At 34.4% G+C, this 23077-nt stretch overlaps 2 protein-coding genes across 5 annotated transcripts; both read right to left on the bottom strand.

The window, feature by feature from the left end:
• Window positions 1-355: 355 nt before the first annotated feature.
• LOC106127227 (solute carrier family 25 member 35) lies at window positions 356-5647 on the bottom strand. Of its 2 annotated transcripts, none has more exons than XM_013325298.1 (5): window positions 5503-5647; window positions 1825-2123; window positions 1453-1703; window positions 851-1069; window positions 356-641 (listed from the first exon to the last, which is right to left on the bottom strand). In XM_013325298.1, the coding sequence occupies exons 2-5, from the start codon at window positions 2100-2102 to the stop codon at window positions 448-450; spliced, it is 942 nt and encodes a 313-aa protein (XP_013180752.1). In that variant the 5' UTR covers window positions 2103-2123; window positions 5503-5647; the 3' UTR covers window positions 356-447. The 2 variants fall into 2 exon arrangements, with proteins under 2 accessions (XP_013180752.1, XP_013180753.1); XM_013325299.1 differs by lacking the exons at window positions 356-641; window positions 851-1069; window positions 1453-1703; window positions 1825-2123 and adding exons at window positions 3036-3339; window positions 3692-3834; window positions 4131-4457; window positions 5039-5282.
• A 1935-nt stretch (window positions 5648-7582) lies between these two features.
• LOC106127191 (solute carrier family 2, facilitated glucose transporter member 3) lies at window positions 7583-22844 on the bottom strand. 3 transcript variants are annotated; one of them, XM_013325248.1, is made up of 12 exons: window positions 22754-22844; window positions 22478-22634; window positions 10984-11130; window positions 10506-10666; window positions 10224-10348; window positions 9796-9936; window positions 9548-9685; window positions 9250-9458; window positions 8942-9154; window positions 8353-8455; window positions 8033-8201; window positions 7583-7915 (listed from the first exon to the last, which is right to left on the bottom strand). In XM_013325248.1, the coding sequence occupies exons 2-12, from the start codon at window positions 22553-22555 to the stop codon at window positions 7807-7809; spliced, it is 1593 nt and encodes a 530-aa protein (XP_013180702.1). In that variant the 5' UTR covers window positions 22556-22634; window positions 22754-22844; the 3' UTR covers window positions 7583-7806. The 3 variants fall into 3 exon arrangements, with proteins under 3 accessions (XP_013180702.1, XP_013180703.1, XP_013180704.1); XM_013325249.1 differs by lacking the exons at window positions 22478-22634; window positions 22754-22844 and adding an exon at window positions 20348-20470; XM_013325250.1 differs by lacking the exons at window positions 22478-22634; window positions 22754-22844 and adding an exon at window positions 17948-18077.
• Between the last annotated feature and the right edge of the window lie 233 nt (window positions 22845-23077).

The raw sequence follows: 23077 nt of genomic DNA, 5'->3' as shown, positions 1-23077 counted from the left end.
TAAAACCTTTAATATTTACTTCTTATCATTCATAAAATTGTGAGCGTCGGTGGCTCAGTGGTCAAGCACTTGACTTGCGATCTGCAGGTCCTGGGTTCGAATCCCGCCATGTACCAATGTGTTTATCGATTTCCGATTTACATATGTACATTTATCCGACGTTCTTATGGTGAAGGAAAACATCGTGATGCAACCTGCACATATCTGATAAGAAATTCAATTATATGTGTGAAGTCAACCAACCCGCACTTGGCCAGCGTGGTTGACTATGGCCTAATCTTCCTTAACTTAGGGTAGGCTTCGAGCCCCTCGGTGGGGACGTACATATAGTGAGCTGATGATGATGATTCATAAAATTAAATTAAAATTAATTAAAATTGAAATATCAAGTATTATCTCGTCAACTACCTAAGACATTCAACATGTTTATATTTTGGAATATGTTTGTCAACTTCTTAGAAATTCTTCTAATATTTTAAGTTGGTCCCAACAGACCAACAGTAAAACGGTGTGAGGACCCAAACGTAGATAGTTGGCACCAACTCCCTTGTAGAAGGCCCCAGCTCCCTCAGACCTCAACATCTTGAGGAAACAGTCAGACATACCGCGATATAGTGTACCTTTATTGTTATTGTCCACGGCTGAAAATATAAATTACGGAAAAAGTTCATACGGAAGCTTCGAAACAATTTAAAAAACACACATGTAGATTTAATTTTGTTTCCTAGAAGTGGTAATGATACTCATAGCGGCTTAATCCTCATTCAACAAGACTGAAGGATAGTTAAACTTACTTTTTTACTTTTCACTAAGCGTCGTTTTAAAGTAAAAAGGGTGTAAAAATACTTACGTTGATTGGAAAGCCTAGTGGCCATCACGTCAAATGGGTTCAAACAAAAGGTCATGACAACCCCGCCAAGATTGGCGCCAAGAAATGACAGCAGGAGTGGCGAGGTGGTGCAGATGTCACGGTCAAGTAGCCACTGCTTGGCATAGGCGAAGCTCACCATCTGAGAACTACTGCCAACTGCGCCGCGCGGGATTTGAGGGTAAACACCACGGAATATACCTAGAGGTTTGAATGACATTAATAGTAGTTGAAGAAACCTCTAATTATTAATAACTAGCTGTCGCCCTCGACTCCGTCCGCGTGGATATATAAAAAACTTAAATAGTGCAGCTCACCCATCCATCCACATCTAAACATTCGAATTTATAATATTAGTAAGTTAAATAAAACGCAGCTCTTCAAGGCATACATTCGAAAAAAAGAATAAATAGTATCCTATGTCCGTCTCCTGACTTTAAGCTACCTCCTCACCAACTTTCAGCCATATTGGTAAAGCCGTTCTTGAGTTATAAACAGTGTAACTAAAACGACTTTCTTTTATATAGATTTTGAAAACAGTTCGGTAAGATTATAAAAATACAGCTTGGAAGAAACATACTAACCCTTAACACCTTCTCTTCTGTAAATATCTATCAACGCATTGAAGGTCCCGCTGTGTGTATGCTGATATCCGACAGCGATGGCTTTAGCGGCCTGCGCCTGCAGTCGTGTCTTAACTAGAAAGAACGGCGTGCCTGCAATGGAGCCGAGCGCGCCGCCGAGCCCCGCTGCAACCGCACCGCCCACCACTGACACTCGACCATCGCCATCAGTAATAAGACCACGACGTTCCGATATACGGTATACTCCTAATCTGAAATATATTTCTAGTAACTACTAACATATCGGCCTCTGCTCTGAGACTTTGTATTTTAACTAAAGTCTTAGTATAATTAATGATTAAACATTATTTTACATTTTATACCTGGACTTACCTAAACGTATTCAAACAAAATTGGAATCCTAGCATGGCGGGCAATCCGCTCTGCAAGGCTAGCAAGCCCTCAGCACGCCCAATGACAAACAAGCCATGAGGCACATTCCTATAGAAGACAGCGTGTTTTCCGCGCGCGGCCAACTCTCCCTGCAGCTGCAGACGGGTCTTCACAACCTCGATAGGATTAGTAAATAGCGTCGCAAACATCGCCGATATCCCGCCCATCGCCATGTCTGTGACGTCGCGTAGGACGCCATCTTTTCTTGTGCGTGTCATATTTCCCGCTGTTTTCGGGCCCTAGGAATTAGTTTAGTTTAAGAAAATATGTTTTTATTTTATGAATATGATTATATAAGATTACCGATGAAATGATTCCATTTAAAATAAAATATTAATTCGTAAAAAAAAGACAGTTTTACTCTAAAACAATTTATTATTTCTCAAACAATGATCAACAATCTCTTCATAAACATTTTTGGTGTACAAATTTTCTACTAAACCTAAAGTTTATTTGTAATTTATAAGTAAACAACTTATCTAAACAATTGATTTATTAAGTAGAGATAGGAATAAAACGATACTTCAAGTACGATAATTGCACGTAAAGTCGCGGCGGTGCCTTGGTCCATAAATAATATCTATAAAAGTCAATTTCAATGATTACAAAACTATTCCATAGATTAAAAAAGCCATCGATAATGTAACCATGCGCTACTGCCGAAATAAAACAACAACATATCGTCATCTCTGTTTTAGCCAAAAGAACGAAAGAGATGACAGTATTATAAATTCAAGGTCATGGCTGTCATTACAGAAATACGAATTATACATAACACATCGTCATTTATAAGTAATGTTATCATAAATTGAATAATATGTTGTTGGCCTTGACTGGATTTATCTTATATTTAAAGTAAATAAACTATTCATAATGTAATGATAAGATTCATCATCATAATAATACTGAAACATCAAACTGTGATGAAACCTAACCTAACAAAATATCTATTTTAAAAATAGGTACACAAATCGATCAGGCACAAAAAGTAGCAGATAAAAGTGGGATTTCACTGGCAGACACTTAGATATAACACAAGATTAGCATAAATATGATCTTTGGCAAATTTATACATACATTAATTACCTAATTTCAATAATAGAACTCCTACAGATAATGTGAAAATAACAAATAAAATAATTTAACCTCATTTGGTATCGAAAATACATTTCAAAATGAATGCCTAGATTATTTTAACATAGAAAAAGATTTATTTGAAACAGAGCAAATATCTATAACTCTATGGTTATGCATTTAATTTCTTCCAGCCTAAATATTTTTCTAAATCCTTCAACATGTCCCAAAATACCAGAAGCAGAACCGAATGTGGTGCTTGCCTGAGGTATGATGGTCCTATTCCTTTGTAAAATGCCAAAAGACCTTCTGTCTTGGTGATCTTACGCGCACAGTCCAGTATACCTGAATAAAGAAGACCACGACCATTTGCGTCTACGGCTGAAAAGAAACAATAATAATGAAGAAAAATAAAAAAGTCAAAAGCGTATGGATTTGTGATTCATCATCATCATCATCAGCTCACTATACGTCCCCATCTAGGGGCTCGGAGCCTACCCTAAGTTAAGGGTGATTAGTCCATAGTCAACCACGCTGGCCAAGTGCGGTTTGGTTGACTTCACACATATCATTGAATTTCTTCTCAGATATGTTCAGATTGCATCGCGATGTTTTCCTTCACCGTAAGGACCTCTGAGTTGTTGAAAAACATATGAGCAATTGTTATTACACTGTGAACCCTATTCTAATCGCAATAGGGTTGAAAATATCTTAATTTATTCAAGAACCTTACCTTGATTGTATAGTCGCGTCATAATAACATCCATAGGGGTAAGTGTAACGGTTTTCATAATAGCCCCAATGTTACCCGCTATAAATGCTGATAGATATTTTGATTGCTGGAATAAATTATTATTGTCCATCCATTCTTTGCTCCTGAAAAATAATTTGAATGATTTAAGTATACACAGAATTTATAAAAACTTAAAACAAAACAGGAACTCTGTCTGTCCGTAAATCTGAGTTTATTCCCGGTAAATGACAGGACTTTTAATAAAAAATTACTTATGTATGTGAGAATCACATAAGCTAATTGTTTTATTTTGACAAAGACGCTCAACCACTACTTATAATGTAGTCAATATCTTCATCTTGGACAGATCATAGACAGTAATATATATTGGTACAGATTTGTTTGCAATTAAAAATGAAGTAAACAAAAAAATACTTACATAGAGAAAGATGCAATTTGTGACGCTGATCCAATAGAATTTCTTATCATCATCCCATGAGCTCCCCTAAACAAACCGGACAAACCATTCTTCCTGTATATCTTCATGATTGCATATGTCATACCACTATGTGCATGTTGCGTACCAACTGCTATCTTTTCTGAAGAATATGACATTAACTGTGTCTTGACTAGTTGCAACGGGCTACCGAAGAATGCTCCTACCATCCCAGCCAATGAACCAAAGAACAAACTATTTATAAACTTTGTATTGTTCATGTCATCTCTTAGTAAACCATAATCATCGGCATGTTGGTATATACCTAACCTAAAATAATTTTAAGTATGAATTATGTCGAACACTATATTGTTTGCATTAAAATAAGCATTATTTTTTTCATAAAATATTAAAATAGAGGCAACTTAAAGAAGGTTAAAGATGAAAAGCTAAATGATAAATGAAATATTGAGATGTGATTGTTTATTGGTGAATGAATAGTCAAATAATTTCATTTCAAATAAACAAAGTTGATATTTTGTTAGTATTTTTATTAAAATGTTAATATTTGATTACCATAAAACAAATGAATGATGGATTGTTCCTGGAAACATCCTGTATACTTCCTTATATATCCTTGATTACAGTGAGTTTTCTCTCATTTCATAGAATAAATTCTGCGAACAGAATCATTATATCATATCAGCGATGATTAACAACATGCAACAAACTTTACACAAAATTTGTGCTTATTGATGATTAAAAGAAAACCAAAATGTAAAGATTAATTTAAAACAGTAGGTTTTATCTATAATCAAAATGAAAGAAATGAATATGTGAGTTACAACTTGATTAGTAAATGTAGAAGCTTTATCATAATTATGCTTTATTAGTATGAAAATCTAACTTACCGCACTCCATTGACAACCAATTGGAACCACAGAGCAGGCACCAATCCTTTTTGTAATGAAGCCACTCCATCATGTTTGATAATAGTATAAATTGCATGTGGAACATTTTTATAATACACATTATGTTGTCCGCGTGCCCGAAGCTCTCCTTGCAACTGCATACGCGTTTTCACCACATCAAATGGATTACTGAAAAAGCCTGCGCCAACGCCCGCAAGGCCTCCCACGAGAAAATCCATATTTGCTATAAAACGTATCGCGATATTATTTAACAATAAAATCGCAGTAATCACCACATAACTCGTTATTTACGAGCGACAACATCAAACAACACGCATTTTTGAAACAAGACCTCCGATAAAGATATCCTCTAGCCCGACGGAGACAAATCTTGTAAGAAATATTTACTTTTACATCATACATCGAATCATGTGAAAAACATACTGAAGTGACTTTATACTTACTTTTTAACACTTTTCCTTCCTTAATAATTAAACATAATTAAATTAAATAGTGCGATATTTGCTACATAAGTTTAATTTTGTAATATTTACAATTCGAGGTTACGAGTATTGTATTATTCCAATTTGACGTAACATTACGTCAACATGTTTGACGTGAATGTCAAAAAGATCAGCTGATTATGAAACAAATCGTCAATGACGTGAACCATAAACAAAACATAGATAATATAAAAATGGATCGCAAAGAGACAAGGACTTTTCTAATATCGATGTTAAATCACATGAATTACTCCTTTGTTTACAATATTATGTGCTGAAAAATATTACTAAATGCAATGCAATTATAGAGCAAAAAATTCATACAGTCATCTTCTTTAGTGGTATTGCAAAAAAACTGCTTTGCTCAATGTTAACTCGACAAGATTTTGTCGCAAGGCAATCAAGGCTTTTTTTTGTTTGAAATACCAGTAAAATAAAATAAAACAACTGAATTGATTGTAACGTTTTATTTTTCAAAATACAATAATGATTGCAAGTATAAAAAATTACATACCACACAATTGAGCATTCATAACATATTTATGGTAACTAAAATAAAATTATGCAATAAAACCTAATTGCTATCTATTTCGCCCTAATTAAAAAAAAACTATTTTAAGTAGGCAACACAAGCAATGATTGCTGTTGATATTAAAAATGTTTATTAATATTTTATTCTTACAAATTGTCTTTACTTCGCATGGTTCATAATTAAACGAAAGTTTTAGTATATTTTATTCCTCAAAATCAGATAGCAAACTACCTACATCATTTATAATGCTGCTAGTGTCCTTTGGTAGTTTTAAAACATTACCGGCACTTTATTAAGTTTTCACTTTATTTTGCAATCTGCTATTTTTATTAGTTCATTATTTTCTTAAATAAATCTCACTAATCGACACCAAAATACATTACAACATGCACGGTACAGTCTAGTGGAAGACTTGTGAAAATTGGCACTAAAATGTGCACATAATCTATAATTCTAGTTGTATGGAACCAATGTTTGTGCGTTAATTTAATACTTATATCTAAAAACCTATTTTAAATATGGATAGTGAATTATTTTATCAATAGAACTGTAAAAAAATATTTATTCACAAGTGATTTAAAATTGAATACCAGATCATTAGACTACGAGCACCATCAAATCACGAAGTTTAAACGCGTTTATGACGGGTAGATGCCTAACATACCCGGATGGAGACACCGCATGGATCAGAAGACTCGTACTGTTACATCAACCATTAAAATATTTTATATTTACTAGCTGTGTTGCCATATCTTGCCTTAGTTTCTTGTACTAATTTATTCCATTGAAATGCATATTAAAATAATGTTCACTGGACTGCATATAAACTATTAATATTTAAAAAAAACTTATATTATTTTAACAAAATTATAATATATTAATTAAGATTTTTGTACATAAGACTACATAGATAATAAATATAAATTTGGATGGATTGTTTTACAGTTCTGTTATATTGATGACCGTTATTTACCTTAATATATTTACCAATAAAATTATGCAACATGTAAAATATGGTCAAACACTTGATTAAGTCATTTGGCAGTGCTTATGAATTATAAAAATTAAATATTGGAATATAGAAATATTAAAAATGTAACAACAAAATTAATTTTAAAACAATATTACTATTATACACTAAAAATAAAAAAAAACAAACATACTTTTAAACTAAGTCGTAATTTTTGTTGGTCTGTTTTGTTATTACAATGTTTATGTGTTTATGAAATTTAAATTATAAACATTTTTTTAAATACAATTATAAAAAACTAAATATCTGAGATATTTTCATATCTTTATATTTGAAGAAGTCGGTTAAAAAAAATAGCTGGATGCCTACAGAAAAGCTGCTAAGACATTATATTCGCGCGCTTTCGTAACGCCATATTTTAAAGAACAAGATGGCGACGGAATTTACGAAATCCATGTTACAGTTGCGTTCGTTCACGGTATTCCAATTACAGAAAAATTGCCTTGCGCAACGCAAAAAAAAAGACTGCTATTTTTTAAATTTAATTTTAGGTTGCTGGACATATTTTCAACAATTAAAAAAATTAGGAGTTTTTGTACTGTATCCCTGATTAACAAACTTCACAGAGTATAAAACATCCAAAATATTATCGCTTTTAAAATGGAACACCGCCAACGAAGGTGATTGTACATGGCGCATTTTGTGGTGTATTGTGTATGGGGTGGCATGGATGTGGCATGACATGTGTCATTGTGTGCGGATATCAGACAACCGGCATATTTGTCCGAAGCAGCGGACGCGAGCGCAGTCCCTGAGAACACCGCTCTGTCACCTGCGCCGGAGTGCTGCTTCGAGTCTCCGGGAAATATTTTCTACGAATTAAAACAATAATTAATTATATTTAAATTATTCTTTAAATATCTTTTTTTATTTTCTTACTTGAAATTGACTATATCAATTTACCAATGTTTTGTAAAAAAAAATATTACCTGACAAATAGGAAGAGAGCACCAGTGATGATGGAGAAGATGAGGAAGGAGTAGGCTCCGATGAGATGGCGCATGGTGGGGAAGCAGAGGCCGACGAGGAAGTTGCCGCCCCAGTTGGCCAGCGAGCCCCACGCCATCGCCGCCGGACGGGGACCCACCTCGAACATTTCTGAAAATATAAACACGGGCACGTACATAAAAGGTTGTTAAACTGTTTTTTACCTTTTAAGACTAGACAAAGATAGATAATCGTATATTTATTCATGCGTATTGTCCTCGCTTCTTCATTTTGTTAGTTTTGTATGTAATTAATTATATACCTGAGGCAATAAAATATGGGATGGGTCCGAGTCCGAAGCCGTAGACTAGAACATACAGTAGCACCGCGACCGTGCACACGTACGGCATCCATGACACTAATTCCTGCAACATAATAATGAAAATTGATTTATGTAAAAATATAAAATAAAACATTGTAATATTCTGATGAGAGCGCCATCTAGCGTCAGTTTAACATTAAATGTGAAGAGGCCAAACAATAAGACAGTTTGATGGAATCCAGCTCATCAGGCATTCCACGACCGGAGTTAATTTTAGTTAACGTTCTCTGCCTACTCTTTACTTAGAAGGAAATGAACGGGACTAGGAAGTGTCATTGCGGGAGGAGGGGACGTACAGAAATGGGTGTTTTTTATTTTAATGCATCCTCTCCTCCGTTGATTAAATGTAGTCAGGAAGACGGTGAAGTTGACGAGGAAGATAACAGAGTAGAACGTGGAGTCGACACAACTACAAGGTATGCATAGGTATGGAAGAGCAGTAGCGAGGAAGACGGGGCAGAGCAGAGGTATGATACAGGAGAAGACACAAGTACAAGTACCAGGAGGACATGAGTGGTGAGGGGCTTACAATAGCGTTCATGGCGGCGGCGAGCGTGGCGAGGCAGAGGGTGGCGCAGAGCGCGGAGCCGAGCAGCAGCGGGCGGCGGCCCTTGCGCGGCAGCAGGTAGGGCATGAGCGCGGCGGTGCACACGTTGATGAAGCCGCACCCGATGGTGGCGTACTGCGCGCTCATCACCGACAGACCCGCCTGCATGAAGATCGTCTGCGAGTAGTAGAACACCTGCAACAACACAATATCGTCACATTCAATTCTTGGCTTTATTAATTTATAGGTGTCTATGGTTTGCGTGGGTGTGTGCGTGTGTGCGTGCGTACCGCGTTGATGCCGGATGTCTGCTGCCCGGCCTGCGTGCTGCAGACGAGCAGCAGCGGCAGACGCAGCCGGGTGTCGGCGGCGAGGCGCGCCATGCTCCAGGCGCGCTCCCCGCTGGTGGCCGCCGCCTCGGCCGCGCGCCGCTCCTCGCGCATCGTCTCCACGTCCTCGCTCAGGATGCTCGATGACACACCGCGCAGTCGACTCAGCTCTGCAAATTGGAACAAAAAACATCAATAAAGATAAAACCTAAAGCCTTTACGTAATAAAATTACAGGATACATAAAAAAATAAACTTACGTTTCATCGCAGCAATTTCATTTTTCTTAACAATATAAAGGTACTTTGGACTTTCTGGTAAAATATATAAAAGAGGTAAACAAATAATGACTAGTACAGCATAGACGGACAGTAAGTATGGCCAGTCTTCAACACCGCCTGCAACAATACCGACAACATTACAAACAAAATCTAAATAATACTAATATCTTTTTTAAAAACATTTATTATTTCCTTAATGTATCTTCGCTTTATTGGATCACACTTACCCAACAAGAAATTCAAGCCCATAACTTGTCCAACCAGGACCCCCACATTGACCCCCATGGGGCAGGCGACCCCCATAGCGCCGGTCAGGCTCGGCGGCGACAGCTCCGTTAAGTACATCGGCACTATACTTGTTGTCAGACCTACATACATTGATATTATATATATATATAAGTAAATTTATTAAAACTGACTGACTGACCCTCTGGAATAAAATCATTTTACTCATTTAAGCTCCAGTCCCACTAGAACTTACGTACAAAACTGTATAAAAAGACCAGAGGTCAAATTGTATATGTTAGTCTTCTTCCCCTTACTAACCTTTTTCTTATAAGAAATGGGTAAGAAGATTATTTGGTCGCTTGCTAATTTGCCATCTTCTGCTATTCCGGAGGAAACCCGTGTAAAATGTTTGTGAAAGACAGCATACCTCCAGCCAGACCAACGAGCAGCCTGCCGAGGACCAGCATCTCCACAGAGTTAGCGGCGCGGCACAGCAGGAACAGCACCGCGCCCGCCAGGAACAGACAGCTAGTCGCGATTGATGCATTCTTTCTGCAAACACACATACATTTTTTGAAATATTAGTCAGCTATACGTAAACTTTCAATTCTTTCTCATCATAGTTTATTGCAGATATAAAAAAAAAATATTGTGATTAAAATACAAGTATTATTCTTCCAAACAATGTTTGTATGTAACACATTGTTACCTGCCGAGTTTGTCTGCGAGCACGGAGCCGAGAATGGAACCGGTGCATCCTCCGACAATGAAGGCGGACACCACGGAGGACCAGAGGATGTTCAGCCAGGCCTCGTCCAGAGGCAGGTTGTACCGGCTTACGAAGCTCTCATTGCAAAACGTCTTCAAGATCTGTAAAAGATTGTATTATCTGTCTCTGTCCATCTAATGTTGTGTTTCCATCAAGTTTTTGTGTCCTAAATCAATGTGGTTGTGGTTGTTTTTAATAACAGATGAAATTATTTAAACGGTCGAATCAGCTATGACGTCTTGCACATCTATGGTAAAAGACGCCATAAACAACTTGATCGCATTACTTGCTTAATGTTTTCTATCAGGGAAAGTTTATAAATATATTCTATGCAACTAGAAGTATTTCCAGTCGTTGCTTGAAGTTGTTTTAGCTATGTCAAAGTATTGCTTTGTACATTTGTGATGTAAATGTTTACCTCTGCGGGTGTGTTGACGACACCGATATTGTATCCGACAGGCAGAGAGAGGCCGATGGTGGTGACCACACCAGCCAACACCAGGAAGAACGACCATCCTGCTTTGTATTCGTGCGACTGCGTCAATTGCTGATGCTCATTAGCTATCTGTGAAAAGGAAAAAAATCTTTATAAGACGAATGAAATGGCATCAAGAAATTTGATAGACAGACGAATGTGAAAAAAAATATATGTGATTTCATTACTAATCCTATGACATCAGAAGCTGAACCGAATTTTAATATATTTATTAGTTAGCCGACACTCAATAAGGAAAAAAATATCCATAATATACTTGATAGAGTTAGGAAACTGCGACTTGTTATTGTGTTTGATAAAAAAAACTACAGCAAAACATTATTTGCCTTTATTTTGAGTAACACAACACTTTTTAACATAAAACCATACTTATACAATGTCTGAGATGGCAAATCATTGGCAAAGTATTGTCAGGTGTGACATTTATATTTTTTGGGCACACTGAGGAGCGAACGCGAGTGATATCTCCGCTACGGAGTGTTCCCAATAAAGACAGCATTTGTTTAGAGAAATGGCACGTTGATACGTAAAGATTCGATATCGCTACACTGTAATTTACAAAGGGGTAATTTAAAATGCATTTATGGTTACAATTTTTTTTATTTTTATATCACAAACTTAATTTACTTATAAAACTATATCTTCTTCGATCATACTTTAATCACGTAAATAATTAATATCACCATTTCATTGAACAAAATGTACAAGCGGCCGCAATAAAATCAACCATGGATGGCAACACTGAACATAGAACGAACACGACCCAAAACCAGTCGCACGTCCAGCCGTCTAGTACTATGTAGGTCAGAGCGATAGAAGCGAAGCCATGGCAACCGATTGCTGTTACTATAGTAAAGGATTTCAAATGTTTTTTTTTTTTAAATTATAGAAATTAATTCAAGGAGTGTCAATTTACACCTTAAAAAAAATTAAATTCGGATTTATGAAAAACTACATAGGATAGTAGAAGGTATACAAAATTAGGTTGCATTATAACTGGGTGTCACTTGAAATTGAAGGATAAATCGTGGGTTTCTAGAACCGAAATCCCCGTTTAAAACATATTATAATCTGTTTTATCAAAAAAAAATTTTTTTTTTGTATCACAAGGTGACAAACGAGCCAGCGGCCACCTAAAATCGCTGAAATAGCGAAGTGACCGTTGCCCATAGACATACGCTATTGCATACGCGTTGCCTACCTTTCATCGACGGAGGAGAGGATGAACAGAAAGAAAATGTTTTCCTTTTCCATGCATCCTCTCATCCGGAAAGTCCACTTCCACTTCCCATCCTTTCCTTATAAGAAAGAGGGTGGGAAGGGAAAGAGGACTATATAAGGCCTCCGGGGCACACACTCATCAGACGAAACGCGGAATAGCTTCCACTTCACGTCTGTCTTCTGTGTGGTCGTGGTATTTCACCGGGCGAGCCGGGCCAATTCGTGCGAAGATGTTAAAGCGGGCTCTACCACTATTAAATAAAGACAGAGATGACGATATGTTTTATAGAGAGATATTACTCAGGTACTGAAAAATAAAAAGTCATTTGACAGTGCTGTTTAGTTAATTGCAAAGTAATCATTAATTATTGATTATAACGTTATTATAAAACAAGGAGGTCTTATAATCTGACCTTGTATCGAATTCTGCGTAAAAATTATTATAAAAACAATAATATCTATAATTTTAACACTGAACTTTAAAGTTATCATTTTATTAACATAATTGTAAATGTGATAACAATATTTTTTATAACGTATTTTATCAACCTCGTGCCTTCGCAATTTGATTAACTAATTTTTACAACGCGTGTCGGGAGTTCGATGTCTAGAACTGAATAACAATCAATCTATAGTTAATCGTAACTACGTACACACGGTTGGGGCTAGGATACGTTTTCATACATTCATTCATAATACTTATTACTTACTGTATTTAATTAAGTAAAATGAGTACAAACGTGTAATTTTTAAAACAACAAAATTTCCGTCTACTGAACAAAGTACTAGATGATGATGATAAGATGATGATTGTGTTGATGATTATGTTAGCAAAAGGATACAAGTCAACGAGACAGATGGAGAGAACATTGTTAGTCCCAGGATGAAGGTGACAAACTCCAGAACTAGCAGAGCGAGTGACGCAGCCAGGCTACCCACCAACCTGCAATCACCTCACCGCTTAGGTCATGTTCACACCAAACAAAATTTACTAAGCTACCGATTATTAGCTCATTATGAGCGTTTTTTTTTATATCATAAGGTGGAAAACGAGCGAGCTGCCACCTGAAATCGCTGAAATAGCGAAGTGACCGTTGCCCATAGACGCAATTGCATATGCGTTGCCTACCTTTAATCGACGGAGGAGAGGATGCACAGAAAGAAAATATTTTCCCTTCCCACGCATCCTCTCATCCGGAAAGTCAACTTCCACTTCCCATCCTTTCCTTATAGTAAAAAGGGTAGGAAGGGAAAGAGGACTAAATTAGGCCTCCGGGACGCACACTCATCAAACGAAACGCGGAATTGCTTCCACTTCACGCCTGTCTTCTGTGTGGTCGTGGTATTTCACCGGGCGAGCCGGGCCAAGTCGTGCGAAGATGTTAAAGCGGGCTCTACCACTGTTAATAAGCTTTGAGCTTCAAGACTATAATTTTATGAGCAAAAGCTAAGTGACGAATTGCATAATACTGCATCGTCATTTATTACTCTATTCAAATGACAGCATGACTGAGACGTTGGTGTGAACATAGCCCTACAAGTCTATACCGTAATTACTGATTTGTAAAGTTTGATCTAGAATATAAGGCTTGCAAAGTGCAAAAGTGTGTTTTTTTTATATTGTGTTAGAAGAATTTGTAAAAAAAATCGGTGCAAATAAACAGCAATCTGGGATTGTATCTATAATAAATATGCCGTAATAATAGATTATGAAAGTTTATATTACCACATAAGAGTTACACCTTTATTAAAGGGATAGTGGTAAGAACAAACTGTAGGCAGATGACATGAAATGAACATAGTATTGGATTACGATAAGATTGGATAACGATAAGCTATTTACATCTTAGATTACAATTAAAGATGTAATATTGTAGTTGATCTTATCAACTTTATTATTGAATAAAAATATTTATAGAAATTTATACGAGTCTGCAATGAGAGGTAAGTAACAGAAGTTTCTTACTTCCGTCTGTCACTTTTAGAGCTTGACAAAAATTACAATATTAATCTACTCCTAGAACACTTATTCCAAATACATATAAACAGTGAGATATCCTTGTCTGATAAATCCTATGAAGGCTGCATATCTTACGATTGTGGTTTTATATCGCAATTTATATAGATCAGGGTCTATGTAAGATTTGAACATCAAGGACTCGGTAAATTTCATTCAAAATATAACATGTCATATTTTTGATAACAAAGTTTAATTGGCAAATGATTTTATAACAACAAAAATTGTTTAATATAAAATATTGTTATCAATATAGCATTTATATGTATATAAAAAAAATTAGTTTGGCAAGAATAGATGGAATTTTAATTTTTTTTAATACTAATAGTACAGCATTAGACTATTTACTTTATATTTTATGACGTCACTGTTCCGAGGAAGTAACACTATATTCGAAAAAAAACGAACGACTCTACTAAAAATTATGAGTACGTCCGGAAGTACGGGACATAAAAGCGTTTGGGTCATTCACCTTACTATAGCACAAAGAACAACGTTGAGTCGTTTCGCACATTTTATACACGTAAATAACAAATATAGCGGTATAATTTTTACTATATATTCATGACTACTCAATGGTTTTAAAGCATACGATGAGTGTGTTTTTTATCACAATAGTAAATGCGTAATACATAATTACGCTTGTTGTTTCAATGTCGATCAAGTAAATAGCGAGCCTCATACTCAAGCGGAACGTAAATCCTTAGTTTATGATTCATAAATCATTTTATTTAACCCTAATACAATCTTAAATATACCAGTAATAATGTAGTTAGAACCACGATATTTATAATTTGAACAGGTAATGGACATAAACCAAATCAATTCTTTATAAGACTTTACAACGTTTTTGTCAGCTAAAGCCAATCTATCTTCCCAATTGTATACATATGTTTGGGGGAAGATATCCTCCCGAACGGTTGTATAGATCTCGCTGAAATTTGTCACAGATGTAGAGTATAGCCTAGAAGAACACATAGACTATTAATTAGGTTTTCTTAATACCACACGGACGGAGTCGCGGGCGACTACTAGTTAATCATATTTTCATAATAAGTATTATTCATTTAGTTCTTAATTTAAAATCTTTTCGCTATTTATGGCTGCCTAGAAAATCTGAAATGATTTTTTACAACAGTGAAATCGGATTCAGATTTAAATATAATGTATCTTTTATTTCATAGTATAACAGATCAGGATGAAATATAATCTATCTGTACCCTTTTCTTATCTAATCTTATCTTTCAGGGACAATATCAGATGCAGAAAGTGCATGTCGGAATATATTTGCTCACGCAACACATGAGCGGGACTTTAGTAAATTTTATTCAAATTATTAATAGGTAACAATTAAATAAACAACAAGATGCAGCTACAATTTAGAGACGTTCAGTACTTTAGGGCGATCTTTATATTATATTTGAGTATAGTATAAGTAAAGTTAACTTAGTGCTAATTTAATATAATATGTTATTGCGTTCACTGATAGCCAAAAAATAATGTATAACAACAAAAATGAACACACGACATATGTAAAAAGATATTCGCAATACAAGCATCAAGAATCGATGAATATTCCAACTGTTTCATTGTCCTCTTTCAGCGAGATCTTTTCATAAATTCTGTGAGTCAATTGCCGATTACAAACCTACTTAAATATTAGTATTATCAAACAAATATTTGAGAATTATGGACTTGGATAACGCTAACGATTAACATTGTTAATTCTTCGTCTTATTGATAGGATAGAACCATTTATTACATAAGGAGTATAATAAAATTATTATATACCTAGAAACATGGCCAACTTCTTAGATAATTTGCAAGGTTTATCGACAGAAACATTTTTTTTTATCAAGTTTTATCAATTTTGTCGTATAATATATTGATAACCTCACTCATCTCTTTACAATGTTTATAATAAAAATATCTGTGTTATTATTTCTGAAACGTTAAATTGGATTTTTGAGATGACATCTACACAAAAATATTAAAAACCCTAAAATCCTTTTAGAAAGTTTCTACCTATTATTTTGCAATTAAGTGTTACTACCGAGATTCAGAATTTCTAGAGAAAAGCGATATTGATAGACCATCTTATGGTTAGCTTCGGTAACAGCCATTAACCGTGGTTTTATGAGACCAAAATCTCCATTTCAAACATATTGGTATCTCTGGCCAAAGATAATGACAGGTATAACGATATGTTTTATAAAGAGATTTTGGTCTTAGAAACCCACATTAAATAGCTTTCAGGTATTTTATAGAATTAATATTATATTATTCTATAACTTTATATCAGTAACGTCACTAACCTTATCTTTAACAAAATTAAAGTTACAATTGACACATGACCTAAAGGAGTTTGATTGCGAATTTTCATTTCGCGCGGAAACTATTTTAATCATGTAAATAAAAAAAAATATTAAACATTAAAGTTCAATAGATCAATATAAAAATGATAAGTGTAACAAAACAATAATTAACTAAAACTTTACTAGTGATTTCATTTAATAGAATTTGTGTCATTTACATGTCCTAAAATAAACAATTCAAACAATGCCTGCTCTAAATACTTATAACGAAACATATTCAATCACCTATAGTTCATTATTTTGTAACATAAATTGACACATTTTAATCAGTATTCGAAATAATGACACAGAAAAATAAAAATAAATCTCAAACACATTAACTGCAATTGTCCTTAAATACTCCATTCTATCTCTGTTCCACATCCAAAATCCATTAGGTATTTCTTCGCATTTATAGCTACGATGTTTCAGACTACGGAATGTTTTGATTATTTTCTTACGCATTTATTTCGCAGCCTATTTAAGAATACTTTAAATCACTATTGGAATTATTACTTACTTTTAATAAGGTATTATTTAACCACGTGAATTTTATATCTAAAGTTCTCTTGTTACAATGTTAGTTACCATACTCCTCCGAAACTGCTTAATTGATTTTTATGTGTATGCATATTCAGTAGTTCTGGGAATCAGCTACTATCTATATTTTAATCTCGCGCGGATACGCGGGCAACAGCTAGTAAACCATAAAATAATCTAACTTGTACATAAATATCATAACTTGCAGATCGTGACCGACGTTAAGTGAAGTTTTTAAATGCATCATAATCCTATCCTATTTCTAGATTAGATTTCTAGATAGATGTATATTTCGTTGGCGGAATAATAACATATAGACTGCTTTACAACAGAAAAGTAGAGATTAAAGATTCAGGCACTTGGCAAAAACAATAGCCATTTATTCGTTGTGACGAGAAATTCGAGACGAATCATAATTGTACTATAAAATTTTGTAATATTCTTGTAGTATATAAGAGTATTTTAGGAAATAAATAATTTACAAAAAAAAAATATAGTAAAATCCTATGAACTGACATTAACGTATAAGAAAATCGTTTATAGAGATATGTAAATAAATTGTTTTGCAAACTCATATTTACTTCACTCGTTCATTTAAAAGAGTTCAGAAGAATAGTGACAAACTCAACAGGTGATGTTCGACTATAGGTTATTTTGCATACTAATGTAATAAAACAAAAATACGATAATTTCAATTAAAATTTAACAAAAACCTCATACTTTTAAAATAAAATAGTAAATAATCAAATCAAACCTGTTTTTCTTTAGCGTCCATTTCAGTATCCAAAGCTCACATGCGCTCTAACACAACAGAACAAACAAGACAGACGCGCACGCGCACGCGCAACGTCCGAGCGTAAACTGACACGCAAACTTGTAACACCACGTTATGTTAAAACCAAACTTGTCACTGATAATAGCTACTAGTACACCATGTGTTTACATATCGATATTTTATCAATTTTGCTATACTGTTAGCTTTTTTAATACGGTGCGGTAACAAAGTGTTAGGAAATATAAATATTTTAGTAATGTTAGTCATGGATGACGTTTCATTTTCTCGATTGCTAAGATCCCTATCCCTAGTACAGTACGGTATGCTATAATTCCTTTACTGAATAGGATCTAAAGCTTTGTCGCGATCTTTGTATGTATTATAATTACTACGTAAGTATAATGCATAGGATTCGAATATAGGACGACAGACAAAACTACAACGACATATCGCTTCGATATAATTGGAATATAACTACAAAGAAAAGTAAATATAAATATCAACACAAAAATGTTTTATGTAAAACTCGCTGTCGCACGCGACTCTTATCGTCAATTAAAAAAGACTTAATAAGTAGCTTATGTGTTCTTTTTATGTTCTATATCCGTGCCAAATTTCATCAAGAGCCGTTAAGGCGTTCCGGTGATACCTTTTAACAAACATCCATCCATCCATCCATCCATCCATCTATCTATCTTAACATTTACATTTATAATATTAGTAAGATAGTAAGATAACATATGTTCATTCACATCACAACATAATAGATAATTAAACAATTCATCTATGTATGTAATTTAATCATGTCAAAACTAAATATACAAACAAATATACGAGGGTGAATCAAAAAGTTCTTAGAAGTGCATATATATGAAACCTTTTTTGGATCAAGTTCGATATTCAAATTAAAGAGTGTCTATCACACTATATTTATGCAGACTGTCACTTGTTTTTGTCAAGAAAATAATTTTTTTTTCACAATGAATAAGGAAGTTAGAATCGCGTTATTCTAAATGCATTGCATTGGAGGGAGATTATGTAGAAAAATAAAATATTATTATTTAAATCTTTGCATTTTTTAATATTGATTCCAAGAATTTTTTGATTCACCCTCGTATACACTGATAGCCTGATAAATAGATAAATACAGAACCTATAGATGAAGTTAATTTATCCCTACAAAATAAATGTCCATCCAGCTTGATACCTTCACGCGTTTTCGAGAAAAAGGGTCTTGACAAACAGACGGATGGACAACAAAGTGATCCTATAGGGGTTCCGTTTTTTTCCTATGAGGTATGGAACCCTAAAAATGAAACAATTTTGTATAGATAATGTTCATAGTAAACAACAATAGAACATCTGTTTAATTGTGTACGTTAAAACAATTATTAAAATACAATGTGAATGAAAGTAAACCTTTATTAAATACCATATATGTTATTTAAAAATAAGTCGACGAAACTTTTCATGTGGTTTACCTACAGACAAATACCGACGATCTAAATAATCCACTCATTTTGTAAAGCCAATAGGATTAAAAAAAATATTAATAAAGAAATATTCCAAAGGTACCTTTGTACCTTTTGTTATGTGGGATTTGAACTACTAAAATCCCCTATACGACCAACCTCGAGAGCGATAGGATTCCCATGATCGAATCATGTTCATCTTCCTGTCCTTATCTCACATATGTAGGCTCGGTGTTTATAATAATACAACCTTGTTTACACATACTTTGACCGGCTGAACATACAAATATCTGCAGAGAAAATCGCACTGCGGGTTTTTTCGTTACTACAGAAATTCGAATAGAAACTTATATATTTTAGCTATCATACTAATATTATAAATGCGAAATTTTAAATGGATTGATGTTTGTTTGAAAGTATCTCCAGAGCAGCTGAACACATCTTGATGAAATTTGGCATTAGAATATAGTGTGGAAGATCACATAGGCTACTTATTAAGGTTTTTTAAATTCAATTCATTTAGTCATAATCAGTTTGATGACATGGATAAAATAATAATACGTGTAAGTAATGCAAAGTAGATATATTGTGAAACAAAAGTTAGAGAGAGGTATCGTGAAATATCTCCATGTTAATTTCTGATTTGTATACTCTACTGACGGCTCTACTTCCCTTCCATCGATTTATTGTAAAAATACTATTGCAACTAACCAAAAAACCTATAAAAAATAAGTACAATTTGCAACGACTTCACAATTCACGTAAACTCTTCTAATAAGTCACTTGCGACCCAACTTACCTTGAACTCAGATTCGTGCTACGACGTCTATACACCATTCTATACAAAAATAAAAACATAACACAAAAAACTTTCAAATACGAATAATTATAAAAAAAAATTCCATACTTCGCTAGAGGCCGAAGACCCCATAAATAGGCTTGAGCCACACACGAAAACCGAACACTGGTTCGAATTTAGAAGAAAAAAAAGAACTTTTAATATCGACAAACAATTATAACGATAATTGCACGTGACCACGAGACCATCGGCCGAGCACCGAGGAATGTGCCAACATTAGACTGATCACTTCTACATCCCAACTCAATACCTCGTGTTTGCAAAACAAACGTCGCCCGACGGCAATTTTAACCGGACGCTACTGGATTATTGGATATTAACATTGCTTAGGGATGCCACGATTTCTTTCACAATTGAAATAATGTATGTTTTGTGGGCATATAACCAAAAAACAAACATTCCCAATTGAATATTGACGTAGTGTAAAAGAGAACGCACATAGGCGCCTATATTGTGCAAGATTATACCTAAATTCGAGCACTTATACTTTTCATTACAGTTATGGGCCATCGCGAATCGGTGCTGGGGAAGAGTTGACTAATCGGCGTTAACTCTAGAACGGCAATATTATCAGTTATCATACATCTACAGTTTAAAACCATAAAACAGTTTAATACCTCAATAAATTGACGTAAGTTACTGCGACAATAGTTACACCCAATGAAGTTAACTTTGCACGTGCAATTCGAATATCTTATATGTGATCTCAATTGATGGCACAGTACTGATGGTAATGTATCAAAGCCTCTAATCCAAGATAACGAGTGCACACCAACGGACATGCACACGACGTAATAACAAACACTTGGCTATATATCTTGCAGTATGGAAACTAAATGTCATGGAGCTACGATTGCATTATTGGTTTACTCAAATCTTTTTGCTCTAAAATGGTCCTTAATAACACAAGACTGAAAATAGTATTTATAATAAAAGAAGACCAGCAATGTGCTGGTCCTGTCTTTCAAATTATTGAAGATAGAATCATCGTATTGAAATAAAAAAAAAATATCTCGTAAGCAACCCTAGGCATTCCGATATCCGACACACGTCTGCGTATCGAACGAGAGCTCACACGTTACTCACAATGAACCGTTTAACCCAAACAGCTGTCCGTGGCTACATAGACACGATCCGGTTTTATCCGGCTCCTACTGCTTTATTGTTTCTATACCATCACGTGACCTCACTTCCCACCTGGCTTCCGTTACCTTTCATTTAATTAATTAATATGTCGATTTTTTTCCCTTTGACATGTAATTCCTAAATATTTTAATAAAACTATTTATATAGATTATACAAATTTACAATTAACAAAAACATTTTAATTTTAGATTAGATAATTAGAGACAGCAAAATCACGTACGCGACATCATTTTCTTAATGCATCTGTCAATTTTAAGCTAACAATATTAACCCAGTAAATGTATTTTGGATCTTATTGATTTTGGAAGAGAAATGCGAATCAGGCCATACGGGTGCGTAACGACTGAATGTGACGCTTCGTCACGTGAAGTCTAAATTCAAGCGACGTACACGTGACACCGCTATTGCTGCATCGAATCGAGTATCGCGTTACATGCCTTAAACATGTAGAATAACGTTTTTCCTAAAGTATGACAACAAGCTTTTGTCCGCGACTTTGTCGGCAAGGAAAAAAAGTATAGTATAGTCTTTGTTACTCGACAATAATATAACTATTGAATGGTAAAAGAATTTTTGTAATCGTTCAGTAGATGTTACAAGATCATTTTTTACAAGATGATTGGTTTAAGATGTTTTATATACAGAAATTTATGTAAGATAATGTATATATTTTATGGCGAGACAACTGGAACAAAAAACTACATTATGTTAAAATAAATAAATTCTTTATACCAAAAAGAGATCCAATTTGTTGATATTTGACTTAATTTTTTTTAATTTATAATTTTAATGCTATTAGGTAGGTAGGCAAATATGATAAATTCTAATCCTATTAATTAAATTATGTATAGATTAGTAAATTTAGATTTATAAATAAATCTTTGTTTTGTAAATAGGTGCACTGTGAAAGAAGCTTATTGAGAATAGTATTTTGCTTAAGATATTAAATAGATAATAAAGTTTGCTAACAAAATTAAGTCGAAAAAAGAGGAAATAAGAGAAAAAAAATTTAAAGTGCGACATTTTACTCACCGCCTGTGATATGTCTGGAAGTGAGTTTCGTGGAGTGGTGTCAGCATACAGTGTTGTACGCTCAGTTTGCTCTCCCATAGCAGGGTTATCAGGACGCAGAAATGGCCAAGCAGGGTCAGAAAACGCGCTGGTATTATAGTTTCGGCCCCTCTCATGCCTATGCAAATAATTAAATAATATTTAGTCATTATAAAGCCATTAAACTTATGAAAACCAAATACGAAATTGCAACGGTGAAATAAATACATCATTGTATTATTTAATTTGCTGACTTACTTAGATTAAATCCTACAAAAATAATATTCTTTGTTTTGCAGATTTTAAATTCCCCAAGCGGTCACAGATTGCTTCTGTCACCACGGGTTGTCACCAGTTGTCCCCATAACAACGTAAAATGTTGCTACTTTAACTAAACTTCTCTTTCTTCAAATACAAAAAAAAAACTGTTTTGAGAATGTACAAAACAGGTACTGAAGTATTTTAAATTCTTCTCATCAAAAAATGAAAAACATAATGATACTGTACATCATCAGATATATATTAAGATCTTTCAAAAGTTCTTGCCTATTAAAAATTACTTTCATCGGGTAACAAAGTTTC

The sequence above is a fragment of the Papilio xuthus genome, unplaced genomic scaffold, assembly GCF_000836235.2.
Source record: "Papilio xuthus unplaced genomic scaffold, Pxut_1.1 DF824888.1, whole genome shotgun sequence".
NCBI lineage: Eukaryota > Metazoa > Arthropoda > Insecta > Lepidoptera > Papilionidae > Papilio > Papilio xuthus.
Note: the sequence above shows the minus strand (reverse complement) of the source record. Positions and strands in the feature narration are given on the sequence as shown.